This window comes from Astatotilapia calliptera, chromosome 6, assembly GCF_964374335.1.
Source record: "Astatotilapia calliptera chromosome 6, fAstCal68.1, whole genome shotgun sequence".
NCBI lineage: Eukaryota > Metazoa > Chordata > Actinopteri > Cichliformes > Cichlidae > Astatotilapia > Astatotilapia calliptera.
The window spans coordinates 3257231-3276098 of record NC_137427.1 but is presented as its reverse complement, the minus strand read 5'-3'; the positions used below and the strand labels follow the sequence as shown (position 1 = coordinate 3276098).

General features: G+C 45.4%; 1 protein-coding gene and 1 non-coding gene across 3 annotated transcripts in view; both read right to left on the bottom strand.

Annotated features, from left to right (window-relative positions):
• LOC113023568 (E3 ubiquitin-protein ligase DTX4-like) overlaps positions 1 to 18868 on the bottom strand; it is a 43624-nt gene continuing 24756 nt past the window's right edge. For both annotated transcript variants that reach the window (XM_026169684.2, XM_026169685.2), the window contains exons 3-12: positions 14370 to 14584; positions 13410 to 14281; positions 3211 to 3272; positions 2471 to 2632; positions 2296 to 2357; positions 2040 to 2206; positions 1804 to 1957; positions 1620 to 1709; positions 831 to 929; positions 1 to 740 (exon numbers count right to left, since the gene is read on the bottom strand). In XM_026169684.2, the coding sequence (XP_026025469.1) occupies positions 609 to 740; positions 831 to 929; positions 1620 to 1709; positions 1804 to 1957; positions 2040 to 2206; positions 2296 to 2357; positions 2471 to 2632; positions 3211 to 3272; positions 13410 to 14281; positions 14370 to 14584 (2015 nt within the window). In that variant the 3' untranslated portion in view covers positions 1 to 608. The remainder of the gene's footprint in view (positions 741 to 830; positions 930 to 1619; positions 1710 to 1803; positions 1958 to 2039; positions 2207 to 2295; positions 2358 to 2470; positions 2633 to 3210; positions 3273 to 13409; positions 14282 to 14369; positions 14585 to 18868) is intronic.
• On the bottom strand, positions 5057 to 5144 carry trnay-gua (transfer RNA tyrosine (anticodon GUA)). Its single transcript is given in 2 exon segments — positions 5057 to 5092; positions 5108 to 5144. It is a non-coding gene; the product is annotated as a tRNA-Tyr (tRNA).

The following is an 18868-nucleotide window of genomic DNA, read 5'->3' as shown; positions in this document are numbered from 1 at the left end:
CCTGCAGACTGACATGTAGTTCAAAAGAAAATCCGCCAGGGGGCGCCGCAGCACTGCACTTCAACCGCAGGCGAGCAGGTGGTTTGAACAAAGGCAGCACTCAGCCTCTCCGAAAAGTTAGTGTTACTCTACTCCTATCCTACGCTACGTCCGTGCACCATCCCTCGTTCTTCCTGCTGCCCCTCCTCCCTCTGTCCTTACAGCCCCAAGCTGCTCCGTAGTCTTCCTCTCTTTGTCCTTCCTCTCCCAGTTTTTATTGAACTGCTCTAACTTTTTTTCCTTCTTTTTTGACTCTTTCCCAGTAAAGTAAACTTATTTTTATTATTAGTACGGATTCACTCTGACCGCTGTCGTTTAGTACCTAAATCCACCTCTTCCTCCTCGTCACTCTGGCTTTTCTAGAGCTGCTGCTGCTTCTTCAAACTTCCACTCACTGCGGTTGATGTGACTAAACAAATTCAGCATCCCCCGTTACCCCAAATCGCCCTGCGCCCCCTGCTAACTGCTGGCAGAGAGATTCTGTCTCCTCCTCCTCCTCCTATTATTTTCATGGTTCAGCCGCCTCCTCTTCCCTTCCACCCTCCGTCTCCTCCTCTCGCGTTGCCCTCTCACTTCTCCATCAGTGCGTCGTCCTCTGTGATGCCCTGAGCTCGCAGCTCTTCCAGGACGTTGTCGAGGTGTCCGGGGTCGGGGAAGCCGTGGCCCGTCAGGTTGGAGCCGAACTCCGTCTTATGATGGACCTTAAAATGAAGGGAAGCGACGGGAGAACGTGTCAGTCTTTACATCACAAACTAACAACCAATCCGATTCACTCTTAGGTCTGAAGTTACCTCGTTCCAGATGACGGTGTCCGACTCTCCTGTAGTGCTTGAAGTACCCACTGAGAAGATCAACCTGCGGTCCCACGCTACCAGGAGCAGTCTGAGTACCTGAGAGGTGAAAAAAAATTAGAGATTCAGCCCAGCCTAAAATCAAACATCCATATTTTCCCCGCTGACTGCAGACTGGTTATAGGCACTGTACACTGTGAGGTATCAGAGAGAGAAAACCAATAAGATAGCCCCCACAGTGACAAGACCTTGGTAAAGTGGGGAGGAAGTAACGGACTAAACCCTCTGACCACCACCAGTGGTGGTGGTCAGAGGGCCCGGTGGCGCCTGTGTCCGGCAGCCTCGCCTCTGTCAGTGCGCCCCAGGGCAGCTGTGGCTACAACGTAGCTTGCTATCGCCAGTGTGTGAATGTGTGTGTGAATGGGTGAATGACTGAATGTAGTGTAAAGCGCTTTGGGGTCCTATGGACTAGAAAAGCGCTATACAAATGCAGGCCATTTACCAGGCCATAAACTAACCAATTGAAATGCCCAGTGCATCATGGGAAGTCCCCCATCAGCTTGAGCATTTAGCAGGACAACAAAGGGGTCACCCAGACAGAGGTGGTACCTCGGGAGAGGAGCCTGGTAGCAGAAGTCTCCGCCTCCCATTCTACTTTGAGCTTAATTATACTGAAGTGAGGTGTCCATCTCTACAGCAGACATCTCCAAAACTGGGCGACCCAAACCGAAACCATCTAACACTAAACAAATCTGACAGCGGGACGAATGGACGTCTGTTGGTGGTTACCTTGCGTCCTTTCTCGCTGTCTGGGAGGTAGCAGTGTCGGGGAAAGCCTCTGGCAGTGAAGGGCTTCCCTGGATTCGGGTGCTCTGGTCCCTGAAAGGAGAGGAGCAACGTTAGAGGGTGTCAAACGCCACCTGTGAGGGCCAAACAGGGCCGCTGGTCCAGGTGTTTGAAGTGTTGGAGGTACCTGAATGCCTGGTGGGATGTTGTAGATGATGCGTATGGTTTTGCAGTCGGGGTGGCCCGGTAAAGAGTGTGGGATGACATGGTATTCCATCTTCCCTGCCGGCTGGTTTCCAGTCTTCACGCCGTAGATGGTTTTACAGGTGGGACACTGGAGACTGAAGAGAGGAGGAAGCAGATCCATTAAACGAAGGACTTTCCTAAAACCTGAGAGGATGAGGAGCGTGGTCTGGTTCTAACCTGCCGTCCTTGTTGCCGTTATTATACATGGCCACCAGACACTGGAAGTGGTACTGGTGCCCGCACTGTGCCAGCCGTCCAACTGACTCCGCCCTGGACACAGGCCCCACCCCTGGACCCTTGTATCCAGACGGGCCCCCCAGTGGCTCCATGCAGATGGTGCAGTCCTGGGAAATATTCAGACAGAGGAAAGGCTCATTCCCCTTTATCTCTGCACGTGGTATGGAATTTCATGATAAAAAAACTGAGGTCTCACCTCCTCTGGTGGACTTTTTACTTTTTGCAGGTACTTCTTCACCACCTCCTCTGGAGTTTTACCTGCGTACAGAGAGAAGGACGGGAGACGACGGGATGAAACCTGCGGCTGATGGTTCAACATCTCTACAACTGTGAAAGCTGAGAGGTCAAAATGGAGAGATCACCACGCGTACCTTTGCGAGCCTGTTTCTTGGTGGTCTTCCTGCAGCAGTGGCCGAAGCCGGGCACCGGCTTGACGTCGCTCTTGCTAACAGGCGGAGGGTGAAGCACGAGCTTCGGAGGCCTGGTCAAACACACGGGCAGAGCGGCAGCACTCATCAGGATTCCCGTGATCCCTGAAACACAACCGAAAGAAACAGTCTGTGAGAAGAGCGCTGTGGTTTCTGCATTCTTACTAACGCTAAAGTTGTTTATATTCAATTCAATTTTATTTATACAGCGCCAAATCACAACAACAGTCGCCTCAAGGTGCATTTAGATTGTAAGGTAGACCCTGCAACATTACATACACAGAAAAACCCAACAATCATATGACCCCCCTATGAGCAAGCACAGTGGGAAGGAAAAACTTTCTTTTAACAGGAAGAACCAGGCTCAGGGAGGGGCGGGGCCATCTGCTGCGACCGGTTGGGGTGAGGGGAGGAAGAGATATACTCAAATATTTATAAAAATTAGATAGTCAGCCATGGAAAAATCTGGTGGTGGAGCACAGGAATTATGAAAAGGTGACCGGCAGACTGTACAGAAGGACACCTGCCATCAGATCCTGACCTACTTATGTGCTAATGATGTTACTGGTAACAGCAGACTGTTCAAAGTCGTGGATCCCGTTTATATTGCAATAAACGGCCAGTTATTTGGTTTCCCTCGTGTAGCTGTATTGAGATATTTGAATGTCTTGAATAATTCTTACCGGCCAGTGCAGGGTGAACAGGACTGGATCCGTTGAGGTTCTTCACCGGGACGGTGGGCACGCTGCAGGAGAAGAAGACAACCATTTAGCCCGATGTGTTTCCACGCTTCCTCACAGGCGCTCAGATCACACACTAAACCTCAATACTCACTAAGAAAAACTGATGACTGTCATTTTCACACAGGTAAACGCGCAGAGAGACAGAAATGGAACCAAATAAAGAAGAAATTCACTCGTTATTTTTATCTCCTCGATGTGTCACGTACGCGTCTTCTTCCTCTGTGCACCGTTTTGTTTGGAGGAGTGTGTGCAGGACTGCCGGGGGTGTGTGTGTGTTTATGAGAGCTAATCCTCGGAGTTTCCATCTGCTCACTGAGCTCAAAGAGATGGACGTCACACAGCTGCTTGCTGGGATTACCTGCCTCGTCACGAAGCCCATCGTCATCACCACCTTGCAGAGACACACACTGACTGACTCACACCAGTGAATTTCTTTCTAATAATCAATGTTTTTTCTGTTTTTGTTTCACACTGAAGCCTCAGGTCAGGTGAAAACTGAAAATACTACAGCTTACAACAGACTGTCCAGGAAGTCTTATTATGTTAACAGATTGTTACTTTTATTATTCTGATATTTACACCCTGCAGATCGCTCAACAAGCTTGTTTTAACATTCAATCACCAGATTTAAAACGACCAAAGCCCATTTTGAAATCTGTAACTCTCATATCTACTCTGTAATAGGCAAACATGTACTATCCCGGGTCTGTTTATGTTTTGCACTTTTACAGATTATGTAACATAACATCCTGGTTTAAATCTGACAAGTTTGGTAAGTTAACAGGTTGTTTATTTCAACTGTTAAACGGTTTAGTTTGAACTCACCTTACCCACCTCTGTTCCAGGAGCAAAAGGAGGAAATGTACTTTCACTTCCTGTATTTATAGCTTCCTGGTTAATCAGGAAGGGGTCACAAGGTCACAAGAAGAGACCGAGTGTTATTTGATAAAGCTGATTTCAGAGTGTTTATAGAGAAATGGATTTGTTGTAATATGTATCGACTACACACTGCAGAGTTTGATTGCTTGGAAAGAGTAGCTGTACAGGTTTGAGTATAGAAATGTTTGCCTTACATACCTAATGGATTAGTCCAGGGCTGAGTGGACTATTTAAGCAGATGAAAGCAGGTGTTTGGGGGGATGACCAGGTCAGTGTAGCTGTGTGCAGTTTGACCTGATTTAACTCCAGTTATGTTTATTCGAACTGAGTTAGCTATGGAGTTGAGTTTCTTATTTATTTTTTTGTAAATATTGTTTGGTCATAAAATGGTGAATAAATGGACAGCTTCTGTCTCCTGCCATTCTTCAGCTGCTTAGGTCACGTTCTACCACACTGACTTCTTTCACTCTTCTGATGACATAAAAGACGAGTAAAATAAAGAATAACGTCATTTTTTATGTTGCTTTCATTAGTTGCGTTTCATTTTAAGCCATCCATCATCCGTCTGTCTTCTGTTTTTCCAGCTTGATGACCACACAGCTGATAGACTGGGCTTAACGATGCGTTCCTTAAGTTTTTGGCGGAGCAACTCAGACAGTTGGAGCAGATGCTCCACGATGGCAGCACTGAACAGTAAGCTTTATTCTGTACTCTCACTGTTGTGTATTTTTGACTCTCTAAATAACACTTTTCCTTGAACGTGCTTCTGACATCCGAGTTCTGAGGTATCTGGAACGCAGAATAACAAACCGGTAGTGACTTCCATGTTTTACACACACTGAGCAAACACTCAAAATCCAGTGTTGTGTCCCAGCTCTGTCCTCTACAGGAGAGAAAACAGAGCACCTCCTTCGAGCCGGATTCGAACCAGCGACCTAAGGATCACTGTGATCAGCCTCTACAGTCCTCCGCTCTACCAACTGAGCTATCGAAGGGGCTGGCTTGGCTCCCCCTGCCACGACACAAATGCAAACAGGGAACGTGCGACAGGCCTGAGAGACGGCAGCGATGATCTGCTGTTTCCTGTTGCTGGTTAAGCTTTAACAGGCCACTAAGCAGCTTTCACCTACCTCACTCAGCGACGCATGACCACGCACGAGCGAGTGACTCACTGCTATCTGTGTGCATCAGGAAGTGTGTGAGAGGTGTTTGTTCACGCTTATAAGCAGATAAACAGAAGGTGTGAGGAGAAGAAGAGTAAACATACGCACTCGAATACCAAGAACCTCCAAACACGAATAACACAACACTGAACACACTTTCTGCCTTCAGCTCTCACACACGATGACCGAAGCTGCTTGTGTGCAGTCGTGTTATTTCTCCTACCACAAACAGAGTCACCGTTTTTTAAAATGATACCAATATTCACTCAAACAGCTCAAGTTTTAATTTTTTTCTACTGATTTTGATACAAAGAAATTTTGTTTTGTAAGAAGTACCAGATGAGATTTATCGTTTTCCCCGCATATGAATAATTTGGTGCCCAAAGGAAAATCCCCGAGACTTTGATTTGGTTTTTAAAAAGCTTTAGGACAGGTTTAACTTTCTCAAGCTTAAAACAGACGGCTGTTGTTTTTTAAAGCAGGATAACGCACTGACACAAACAGACTCTTTGCCTTAACGATGAACGGATCAATCCTGCTTAGCGTGCAGTCAGCCCTCCACTCACTTCATGTATTAACTTATTTAAGGCAGTATGAGGCACGTAGTGCACCCACATCCCTGTACACATCATTACAGCCCGAGGCAGCAGCCGTCAGCTCTGACAGCCCATAAACTTTTGGACAATGTGCCAACAAAGAAAATCAACACAGAAGATTTTAAATTAAACAATCAAGATGTGTTCAAAGTCCAAACTTGAGCTTTAACTCAAAGAGTTTAACAAAAGTCTTGCATTTACTGTGTAAGAATTACAGCCATTTTTACACGCAGGATCATATTTTCACAGGCTGGATTTATCCAGTGCAGAGTGTGGTGGTGTTCAGCGTGCAAAAATGTGTCACACCTGCTGATTATGAGGCTGAGATGAGTAAAATATCACCGGTGAACTTCCCAGTGTCTCATAAGAACGTGGACAGCATAATCAATGGTGATGCAATGAGCTGGATCAGACATCCGATCCATTTTATTCAGTTACGTTATTTCAATATACAAGAAGAATCAGTGTCGAGTTATACTGGTACTGATAAATCCTCGCAATGCCCATCCCTCATCCTCCTCCAGCAGAATCCATCAGTGCATTTTGAGGACCAACAACTGAATCACATCAGTTCACATGAAAGGTCTATTTTAACAATAATCCAACTGCTGTGTGTAGCAGGACGACTATCACGTCGTAATCTCGTCATATTTCCATCTGCGTTAACGAGCTCAGCGTGTCAAATGAGCGCTCTGCTGTCGTGTGCACTCAAAGTCGTTTAAGCTCTTAAAGATTTATTTATGACAACACGCGAGTAGCAGCGTGCTCGCTGATGACAGAGGGGAAACACCGACACCATGTTGGATCTGCACCGGATCAAGTCGGCGAGTGACAACGACGGCAGGAATCTCACACACACACACACGCGGGCGCTAATCGCTGGTTGCTTCTCACGGGATCTATTAATATTTAATAAGCTGCTGTGTTAGCAGGAGGATAAGCCTCGTGGACTTCAACTTAACACACTTTCCAGCTGCCCCACTGATGTGCTGACTGCCTTTATTCCACACTGCATCTCCTGAAGGAAAAATCTCAGCTTTATCTTGAAGGGTCACACTTCTTCCTTAAAGGGAATTTCACTGAACTGTAATTCAAAGGAAAATCTCTCTTCTTTCTGCAGACACCTCTGTACTTAGGAGGGTACTCAGAGAGCTGTGTGTCCTGGAAAACTCTCTAAAATGCTGCGTGTTGAAGAGCTCATCACATCTCTGTGTTGGTATCAGCCCAACAACAGGTACATCATAATTATGAATAAAAACAGAACTAATATTATCTTCATCTCCATCTAAGTCCACTCTCCTGGGAGAGGAGGAAGTAATCGGGCAGACGCAGGAAGCCCGTGAGCGCCGATGGAAATACGAGCAGCAAAGAAAGAGACTTTTCAAAAAGAAAAAACCGAGTGTGCGCCTGGGGGGGAAAGGGGATGAATGAGACGAGTCTCTTGACCCCCCACGACCTCAAACCGCCCTCCTCCCCTCTGCCTGCTTCCCACCAGATCACACCCTCCCTCGGCTTTGTTTCACCTCCATCCCTCCATCCCTCCGCCGCTGCTCCTCCCGCTCCCCTCGGGCCCAGATGGTCATCAGCTGGACTGATTTAGACAGCAGACAATAACACACTCACTTACAGACACACACACCCGAGCAGGCTTCCTCTGCTTTAAAAAAAATTGATGTGACAGAAAGTGCTGGACGGGTTGTGCGACATTTTAAATGCATGCTGGGAGAAGGAAGGGCATGTGCTGAATGAATAATGGCAGGCTCGATCAGAGGTTCAGAAATATTCATGATGAAGTTATGTGAATGTTCTAAAGAGGCTGTCGGAGCTGCCCCGAGTTTAACTCTGTAATTGGTGTAAATGTATAACGCAGACATGTTTGGTCTGGCTGTCTCGGCTCACTCGTCACTCCTCGAGGTTCAACTTTCTCCTGCAGCTGAAAGATTGATTAAGGCAAATGTGAGCAGACTTTTGTTCCTGGTACCATGTTTCAATATTAATTTAAGAGAAAAAAATCAAATTAGAAAAGAAAAAATTGCCAATTTACAAGAAGAAAATTGTAAATTTAATACAAGACATTTCTAAATGTGTGAGAAAAAATGCTGGAAAAATAAGGGATAAAAGAAAAACAATAATAAGGAAAAAAACAAATTTATTAGCAAGAAATCGCAAATTTATGAGAAAACCTATGAGAAATATAGTAAACTAATAAGAAAAGAAATCTTTGTCCAGGAACAATATTACTTCACTTTTCTAGTTTTAGAAAGAAACGGATACATTGTAATTCATATAAAATAACATAACCGAGTGTTTCTGATTGGTGATGAATAATTTATGGTTAATCTGACCGCAGTTTAATGGACACGGTGAAACACGACACCGATGACTGGAGCCTGGTCACCGTCACATCACCGTGAGGTCACAAACCTCACTCAGGGCGCGGCGTGTGCACAGTCACACCATCCTGTTCTCTCCATGTTGCTCCGTCGTTATTTTTCCCCACTTCATGTCTGTTTTTGTTTTGTGTTTATCTTGGAATTTGTTCATCTTTAGGACTTTTTTTTAATCGATAATTTGCTTTTTTTTATGGTTGGGTTTGTTGTTATTTTCAACCCCCCCCCCCCCCCCCCCAAACCTGCAGATAATGACCAAATAAAAACCTCTATCATTTGTGTGAGTGTGTGAAAAGCACCAGATGAGACTGAGCTCAGCCTGTCTGTGCTTACAGCTCCCCCTACAGGCCGCTCAAGCTAAAAACTGCAACCTGTTGGTGAGCTAAACAGGTGTCGCCCCTTTGTCCCCGTCCTTGTCTCACCCCCGACTTTGGCTTCATTTTTCCTCAGTATGCTGAGTCTGTGCAGCCCCCCCCAACTCAATCACTCCCTTTGTCCTGTTTTCCCACAATCCCCCTCTGGAGAGAGAGATAAGACATTCTGCACTGCAGCTCCTGTTAGGTCCGTCAATATTTACTTTTACTGTGTGTGTGTTAAATGCCTTCACAGCCGGGCAGCGGAGCGCCTGTGTGTGTGTGTGTGTTTGGTTGGCCTGATTTCTTGCAGCACTGTGTGATCAATCTTTTGACAGTTTGCTGACTCGTTTCTTTGTCATGGACTCCCCTCCCCTCCTTGTCTCAGTCGCTGTCTGAGACAGAGGCTGTCCACACACACACACACACACACACACACACACACACACACACACACACACACACACACACACACACACACACACCCTTGATCACTGTCATTTGGGGGGTTATAAGCAAACACTGTCTGCCTCTCCTCCACCTAGAATGACTGAATATGAAGCTTCAGCTTCTTCAGCAGCTATACCGGGGGTTATTCCACCATCTCCACCCAGTGTGAAAAAAGTAAAGTCAGGCTTAAAATAGCTCAAAAAGCAGAGCAAAAGCAGCTCCTTGCAATGAAGAGAAAGGTATTCATATATGAGGAAAGGGAATAGAGCTGAGATGAGAGAGAGGGGGAAGGAGGAGAAGAAGTGAAACCCAGCAGAGGCTCGGTATTGTGCTGCTAATGCAGTCCAGGCTTGGATAATCCAACAAAGGTTACTGTGGAGACCAACAATGAGGGTCCAAGGGGCCCCCGACCACCGAGACGGGACAGGCAAGGAGGGAGGAGACGGATGGGGGGAGGAGAAGAAATCAAAATCTACATCTCAAACTGTCTGAGCCTGATTTCAGTTTTAAAGTCTGTAAGATTCCTGTTTGTTGATCTGAAAACGCACCACTTCCTGTGCAGGGGAAGGCTTTTTCCTGAGAAAGGAGTGACACAACTACTGGTTTCAAGCTTTAGTCACTGCTGAGTGAGACCATGGAAAGTTGTGGTTTAGTTTTTCTCTGCTGCAGTACTGAAGACTGATTGTAACTGTAAACTGACTGAAATCAGTCTACGTGGGTGAAAGAGCAACACATTTCCCAAAAATGCTGCTTCTGCAACTACTGGAGGTGGACTCAGTCAGCCCTCTGCATGTCCTTTTGACTCAAACATGATCGTGATTTATTAAATATCCGCCACATTTGAGCATTTTATTTATTTAATGAGTAGTATGCTCAACAGTCGCCCCCTGCAGGGTGAAATAGTGCAAGTGTAAGTCGCTCCCATGTCGGCATCACTTTTCACATCCTGAAGCTACAGGTAGCCGATACTGCTGACGCTGCCTTAACTCACCATAATCGGCTAATTGGCTTTTACTTGTGCCATAAAACCAATCAGATAGTTCTGTAGGCGGGATAAACCTTCTGGGATTGGTTATAACATCAGGTTTTTTCTTTCGTTTCTTTTTCTGTAATCTTAAATGATGGTTTGGTAATTAAGTTTAACACAAGGTTACGAGATTTAAAACAGACTTATTTACCATGTTCTTTTTTCAGGCCCAACAGCTGAACATAAGTGAATATGTAAAGCAAAGGTGAATCAAGTACAGTCGGTAAAGCATCAGAAGATCAAAATGAAATCATGAAAACCAAAAGGAAACTGAGCCGTGGCAGTCTGAAGTTCAGGAGAATGAAAAAGGAGGAATTTGTCTGAAGTTAACGGTCAGCACTTGCTGGCTTTTCTTGTAGTTAGTCAATGCATGAGAAAATATCACCGTGACGTCTTTGAGCTTTAAATGCGTCTTCATTGGCTCTCTTGCTTAAAATGACTGACCTTCAGCTGTGTGAACACTCAGTTTTCTCTCTCAGAGAAAAAAGAGCCTCAGAATGAATCCAGCAGCAGTTTGAGCGTCAGTGTAAACAAGACTTTCTGGATTGTCTTTGCTGCGTTTGATTCGTTTCCTCTGTGCTCAGACCTTTTCGGCGACCATGAAGCTGTTACGTATTTATTTATTTATTTGTTTTTGGCCGCTGACCCACGGCCTCCACGCTCCCTCGTCCGTCCTCTCCTCTGCTCTCCAGATGCCGCCTCACAGATGGACGACATGCACAACGCTCGGCTGAATTTTATTTATTTGACTCGGACACACAGTTTACAGGAATGCAAGTAAACAGTTCCAAGGTCAGGTTAACCTTTTGGATCTCCAGTCTGGTCTTGATTTTACTTTTTATCAGCATTAATCTGTTTATATTTATCCGCCATTACTATTAACAGGTTTAAATCTCAAATTTCAAGGAGCCCAGAATTCATTTGGTGAGGCTGGTTGGTTTATTTGTATTTTATTTTACTGTTGGGTCTAAAACTCTAATTATACTTCTTTATTACATTTTCTGAAACCGTGATCTTGCATGCACCATCAGCGCAACATTTATTGGATATTCAAATAAGATAAACGAGTATTCTACACGACTATTTCTAGTGTGGAAATATAGATTTTACTCATGTTTTACCACAGACCCCAAAGCGTTAGCCAAGTCTCGTTATGAAGGGTGTTTTGAAAACTGCATATGAAACCGCACACACATTCCAGACTCCAAAAGGGCATCCATACAGGATGTGACCAGCAGCAGAGACCATGGAAAGTCAACAACATGCAGCAACGACAGGCGTAATAACCAGTTAGTGACATGTAGTGGGCGGGTCCTGCATTAAACATTTCTCTATTTGAAGGTGAGCCATGAAAATGCCAACCAATGACAGCAGATGATTCTGTTAACTGACATATGACACTATAGTAAATCAAGTATAGGGTTACCTAGGTTACCTGGAATCACCGCCAGCAACAAAGCGATATGTGATGAGGAAATTGCCTCCTGTGTAAACGCTACTCGATAAGGACCATCATTTACGAAATGATCTTTGTGTTTAATTCAGTATGACCTGATACTAACACCTGAGGCCAGAAAACATCAGGAAAGTGTCTACTGAGGTCACAAAGGGAGGAAGATGAGGCCCGGTTTCCCACAGACTTCTACAGGACTGAAGTCTTTCTGTGACCGCAGGGATCGCCCCCTGGTGGCCTTTCAAAGGAATGCAGAGTTAAGGCACCTCTGTCACTTTACAGATCTGGAAGCTACATCAATCTTCGACATTGTATATGTTTTTACTAGAATCCAAACTAAATAGTATCTGTAGCTTTAACCCCATCAAAAATATGATTTTCAGACTTCTAAGAAAGCCACCAGGCACGTCCCAGACAGCAAATCTCATTCTTTTTCACCGCTGCCTGTTTATAAGTCAGCCACTGCTAGGAGGGAAAAATAGTTAGGCCGTTTTGAGCAAACAAATCTAAGATACTGAAACTAAACTATTAACAGAGAGACAGCTCTGAATCCCACCTCTGAAAAGAGCCACTCAGAGTCTCACACGACTCATTACAAACAGAGTGTGTGTGTGTGTAAATATTTAGCAGCTCTTACTCAGGCGTGCATATCTGTAACAACGTTAGTGCATGTTTGAACATGCAAGAGTGCAAACTGTCAACGAGAGCACTTCATTGTGCAAGTCTGTACATATTTGACTGCATTAAGACTGCGCAATGTGGGAAATTCATGAGTATGAGATACAGACAGACTTTGTTTAAAATGTAAACACATACTGAGCCTGTGTAACTACATGCAGTTAACATCGAATAAAAGAGATGCTGAGCCAGTCTGCTGAGACGAACAGACCAACTGTAGCCCAAATTTGACTTGAGAAACAGCAGGAAAGAGCAGTTTTAGGGAGCTAAGCTATGCTTACTGCTGCTAATTTTAGTGGTTCAGCTTGAAAAGCTGCAGTTCCTCCCCACAGACTGTTAAAAAGTCCAACTTTATAGCACAAATAAACATGTTCACAGCAGGTTTCTCTCTTTAAGTAGGACTGCACAGCATTTTTATCCCTTTTCCTCTATCCACACATGTTCAGAAAACATCCTGCACATTTTTAAAGCCTCTTTTTTTTGTTTGAGATTATTTCCTATAGCTGGTTTTCATGTAACTGTCTACTTGAGCTACAGCCAAAGGGGAAAACTGCAGTTCACCACAAGGCCAAAAGCAATACAGATTTTTGTTGAATGATGAAAACTATTATAAATAAGAGGAAATGCTGCTACAATTAAGGCTGCAAAACTTCTGAAACTGGCTGAAGGTGATTGTTGGCCATTTTAAAAATACAGACCTACCAGAAAAAGTATTTTCAGACAACAAAGCCATCCTAATAACACTTAACAGCAGGTTTAAAGGTCACTTGGACAGAAATAAGGGTGCATGAGAGTCAGAAGATTATAATATAACGCCAAATCAGCCTTCTGTTGTGTATTCAAATGAAATAAAGACGACCTTCACATGCTAAATGCCTCTCAGCTCTATGAATGTGGTGCACACAAACAAACTCTTTGTCCCTGTTTTAGTTTGCTGCAGTCTGCCCACCTGCTCCAAAACACATGTTGGTGTCTTTGGATAGTTTCTTCCTTCATCAGCTGTACGATGGGTGATTTTAACTCTTCACCTGGATACTAGAGCCATGATTTGATGTTCCACCCTCTTGTACAATTTTGGTCACTTCTGGCTCCACACAAACAAAATGCTAAAGTTCAAAACAAACCATCTGCGTGTGTTTCGTTCACTCACCCTGAAGCTATGAGCGCTCTGGACTGAGCCATGGCAATCCTCTGCAACGCCGGTCTGCTCAGGCCGGCTAAGCTTGATCGCTGTGGTAAAGGCGCGTGGCACACTGTCGCTGCGGATGATGCTGACCGCTGCGGCTTCATCACCACCGGTGATGGAGTTGGCACAGGAGAAGGAGGCGTGGTTACGCTGCTGGCAGGGGTGATCAGAGTGGCGGTTGGCACCGAGTCGCTGGCTGAAGATGAGGAATGCTTGGGTGGAACGGACGGAGGGTTCGGGTTGGATGTGGGGGGCTGAGGTGGCGGGAGCGACGGCGGAGGCGGCCTGCTGGAAGACACGGAGATCCTCATGGAGGAGGTGCCAGCGGTGAGGGCGGCGAGAGACTGAGCGAAGAGCTGGGCGTTCACCCTCTGGGAGGCGGTGTTCTTGGAGATGGCGAGGCCGTGCGGCAGCGTCTGATAGTAGCTGGAGTTGGCGTTCTGCTGCTGTCCCCGTCCCAGGGTGGCTGATTTCGATGGACTTAGTGATTTAGAGGGGGGTGGCGCTGAGTTCTTGGGTCGCTGCATGGTTAAAGATCGTCTTCCCAGAGTCTGTATTCCTCCTCCTGTATTGGCCTTCACACTGAGGACCAGCATGCACTGCTGGCAAGAACAAGGCTGGCCTAATGCTGTGGCTGGCAATCCTCCATTAGGGTAGACAGAGCTTCCGACCCCCATGCTGGCTCCTGACACCCCAACGCCCAGCAAGGCCCCAGTCAGGCCTCCGCTCGCGCCTACACCTCCTCCTTTAGGTACAGGGAGCGGACCGGACACTATGGGGTAAGCCATGTCAGCACGCCGCTGGATCCTCCGACACCTCTGGCTCTGTCTGTTCACCTGCAGGAAGACAGAAAAATGAATTTTCAGAAATAAAGAAATAAAGATCGCATCCTGCAAGAAAGGTTCAGGGTGCACATGAACAAACCTGCGTCATGTTCTGAAAATCAATGAGGTAGCAGAAGCCGAGCGGCGTCAGGTCGAGGCAGGGCTGCTGACGACTGTGGGCGCTCTCGATGGCGATGGCCACCTCCATGTCATACGGCGTCCATGTGCCTGCGTCGTTTTCCCACTCCCACTGCCAACCTTGACCCGGGCCCGAGGCTGGATCATAAAAACTCCTCCGTACCGGACGGATGGTTCCTAAAAGACACAAACAAAACTCTGGGTCAATTTCAGCCTCTTTGTCCTGAGGACAGCTAAGTAAAGATGCCACGCAGAGATGCAGAGTTTAAATGTCCACATAAGAACCTCTGTTCGATCCAGGAGATGCAAATCCCTTTGGATCAGGAGGGTCAAATCTGTGCTACCTGCTGTGATGATCACTTGTGAGTAAAGAAGCAACCAAAAGCAAAACAAAGCTAGAGGAATTATGAGATCACAGATCTCAGGCCTCCTAGGCGAGGCATGTCCGAGTGAGGGCAGACCAGGACAGACACTGGATTAATAATGTCTCTCAGCTGGAGCAGGAAAACCTTGGTGACCCACCAGAAGAACTGGAGTATGGTGGTCTGGGTGAGGGAGGCAAAGGTTAAAATATCAATACTACAGTCTAAATATCAGGTGTGTGGCTACATGTTGGTGACCTTTTCCTGGATTCTGGCTCCACTGACAGGTGAGTCATGACTGGTAATGGGCGTGGGTGGCATGTTGAACCTCACCTCGTCAATTAACATCACATTTAGGAGGTCAATTGAAATGAATGAGAACATGTATGCAAGCTCGTAAATGTAAAAAGACAGAAAACAAAAACGTGTCTGTGGGTGAGAAAGGCTCGGATACGTGAGAGAAAAATAAATGGATGAGGTTACTAAGTTCATATGAAATATTAGATTTTTATAAATGTCTTTGCAAAAATTAAAAAAACCAAAACCCTCAAAGCCAACAGAGCCGGTCACTTGTCTTAGATTTACTTTGCTTCACTTCTGGCCGTGCTGCTCCTGTGCGGGTGTTTCATGGTGGGCGACTAATAGGGGCGGAGTTTCTAACACAAGTAACACAAACACAATTATATGATTTAGTCAATCTCAACAACCACTGGCAATAAATAATCACGCTTTAACATATTTCATATTTGCCTGAGTTAGAAATCTGAAGGTATTTACATCGTAGAAAATCTTAATTTTAATGAACTGCCCTAACTTTTCAACCTCACACGAACTAACGGTCAGCACAGATGGTTGTAAAACACTTAGGAGACTCTGCACATCTCGGAGGAGTAACTGTTGTTGTAAACAGAACAGCACAGCAGACCCAAAACCCAACAAAGAAAGTCATGAAAACCCCAATAAAGATATGAAAAAAGTGAAAAGAGAAAGCAGAGAGATTTGCCTCGAGTCTGATCACATGAGCTGAACTAAATCTGTGGGGAGGATTGATTTAGATGTATCCCGATTCCACCCCGAGAGATATGATCTTGTGGCCTGATCGGCCACCCCTAAGTGAATAATAATCTAATTTCCCATTAATAGGCAGCATGCCTGCAGAAAGAGCAGAGACGCTGAGAGGAACTGAAAAGGGCAACAACTGATGGCTCCATGATGCAGCCTCTCGAGCTGCATGCATGATTTTCATTAAAATACTTCGATGAGTTTCCACCACAACAGCTCCACAAAGGGGACGGGAGAGTCCTCTTCTGACAATCACATGCTCGTATTGCTGCGTTTTCACTTTCAGTCTAACACAGCGCTGACAGTCTGCTAAACAGTCAAAAGATTTTTTTAAATACCACAAGAAATACTCAGAACAGTGTTTCTCTGTCTCCCCGTGGGGCCGAGGGATGGCAGGAGGCTCCCTAAGCCAACCAACCAGAAACTACCACCGTCTCCAGGGGAACGGGCTATTCAGTCAAAGCCAGGGCAAGAGCAGGAGGGCATATGTGTGAGAGGCTGTTATAAAGAGGTTATACTGGCAGAGTGGCATAAGCACACAAACCTAAAAAAACACCAAAGGAGGTGAAGAAACAGAGACAGGGCGAATGATCGAACTGAGATATCAAACTCTGCTTTGTGCCTGGAGATGTGCAGGAGTTCACAAGAACATCGTCAGTGTGTGGGAGAGAGGAGAAACGGTGCTTCCCCTCCTCCTCCTCCTCCTTCACACTCTGTTGAATGGACAGCACAGCAGGGAGCACTTGACCTGCTGATTACCATGAGAAACGTAATTTCTCTCTTTCGAACTGCAGAGAGAACAAGTTCATTCAGCCTGAGACAAACGGCAGACTGAGGCCGACCCTCGCCGCTGTCTGTCTGTCCTTCGTGATGTTCGCCCACCGTGACAGCAAAATGTGAAATCTGGCCAGACATTTCCTAAATTTAGAGGCAGAGAGATCCAAAAAGGTCTTAATGTGAGGTATGACCCCGACCAAGATGAGAGCGAGAATTTAAAGTTCAGTCACGACTTGTTGGTGTTTTCTGGTGAGAAGAACCTGCAAAACGCTCAAGCAGCCGTTCATTTGTGGTTAGAGCTGCGTCAAACCCAGAAAACACCAAAAACACATATAATACGAACCCTTTAGCAAGTACAGACATAGCTACCGCCATTAGATCCCCCGCCGCTAATGCACTCAAAGTAAACACAGGACAGATCAGGGCTGTTCTGAACAGATTGGCTCGTTGTCACTGATGCTCAAACCAGATCGCTGATTCAAATCTGATCTCTGATCAAAATACTGGATTAGTGCATACCTACACAGAACACCACACTCTGTACACGAAAGCAGGAGGAGGAGGCATTGTGGGAAAAGGATTCGCTGTACTGCATCTGTGTACTTTGTGTGTAGTTACAGCTTAATCTGTGCTGGACTCCCACTCAGCAGGCCAAGGTCTTATCACAGAGAAGACGAGCTGCCCTTTGTTTCTGAACACAGTATCGACATCTGAAAGGTTTCCGAGTGCATGCCGATCTTTTCCTGCATATCACACGGCCTTGACAGCTCATTTCCAGATAACTGCGAAAGTCACATGAGCCCTTTTTTGCACTGCGGCCCTAATGTTTCCTGACGTCCGAGTCTCGTCCGATCTGGGAGCATCTTCATATCCAATGTTGTTCATAGAAAACATAATCTTAATTACGCATTTACAGCGATTATTACTTAAAAAGGTTTAAAAGAAGAACTGTGTACCAACAGCTAACAGTAAACTAGCAACAGCCAAGTTAAAACCTACAGCACATGTTACAGTCTCGGGACACATTGTTATGAATTTTCTTTTAATAAGGTTCCAAATACAGACAGCATCAAATCATTTGTGTAGCTACTTCTTACGGTCAAAACGTTGTGCATATTTGTTCCTGAGTGAATCGGTTTGTCTGAGATTAAAGTTTTAGTTTTTACACAGCTGAATAAACGTCAAGCAGACAGCTGATTATCAGAAGTATGAGATGCTCGAGAATATACTCCGGTGTCCCGTTATATTTTAGATAGCAAGGAGTTTAGATAGTACGGAGCCCCGCAGGGGACATGGGAGAAAAAAAAAATTACGACAGACTTTTGCGAGATCTCGCAAAAACTTTTGTGAGATCTCGCAAAACAAACTCGGGATCTCGCAAAAGTTTTAGCCGCATTCTTCGGAGGCCGCCAGCTCGAAGCCGACCGGGAGGTCGAGGCACGATGTGCCGGGAAAGCGGTGTTCCTCCCGGCTGTAGTAGGTCTCGACCTCCCGTTAGCTTCGAGCTAGTGGGTGTCAGATCTCTGAAAACGTCGGAGCACTTTTGCAAATATGTGATGTCTTGTAAACCGAGCAGGTATCTGACGTTTACACAGCTACATTCACGCCTCAAAATATCTTAAAAGTGTATTTTGTGACCCAGAAAGAGTAATATTACAACTAAGTAGCTGCCGCCATTGTTGGAATTCAACTTTTGAGAGATCTCGCAAAAGTTTTGCAAGATCCCGAGTTTGTTTTGCGAGATCTCGCAAAAGTCCGTCTTAATTTTTTTTCTCCCATGTCCCCTGCGGGGCTCCGTAAGATAGCACGGAGAAGAAGCTTCTTGGATGAGAGGTGAAACTTCTTCAAGCAACTTAAAGAAGTCCAGACGCTTTTCTTTGCAAGCTCCTTTGACTACGATGACCTGGATGACTGAGAACCTTCACAGACACAAGGAGTTTATAAAACTTCATCGAAACAATCTGCAAATTTCATTAAAATTTAATAAACTATCATCTTGTCTTTATTTTTAGTTAGCACTTACCTTAAACACTTAAAGCTGTAAGCTAATTATAGTTATATAAGAGCAGATGCTGCTGGTGCAATAAGCTGTATGTTTTACGTCCAATGGATGATGATCTGATTAGTCGACTAATCGCAAAAATAATCGGTGACTAGTCGACTATCAAAATAATCATTTGTGGCAGCCCTAGCTACAACTGTGGTTTGCCTCCACCAGTGTGTGAATGTGAGAGTGAATGAATAGTGCAATTTTAAAGTG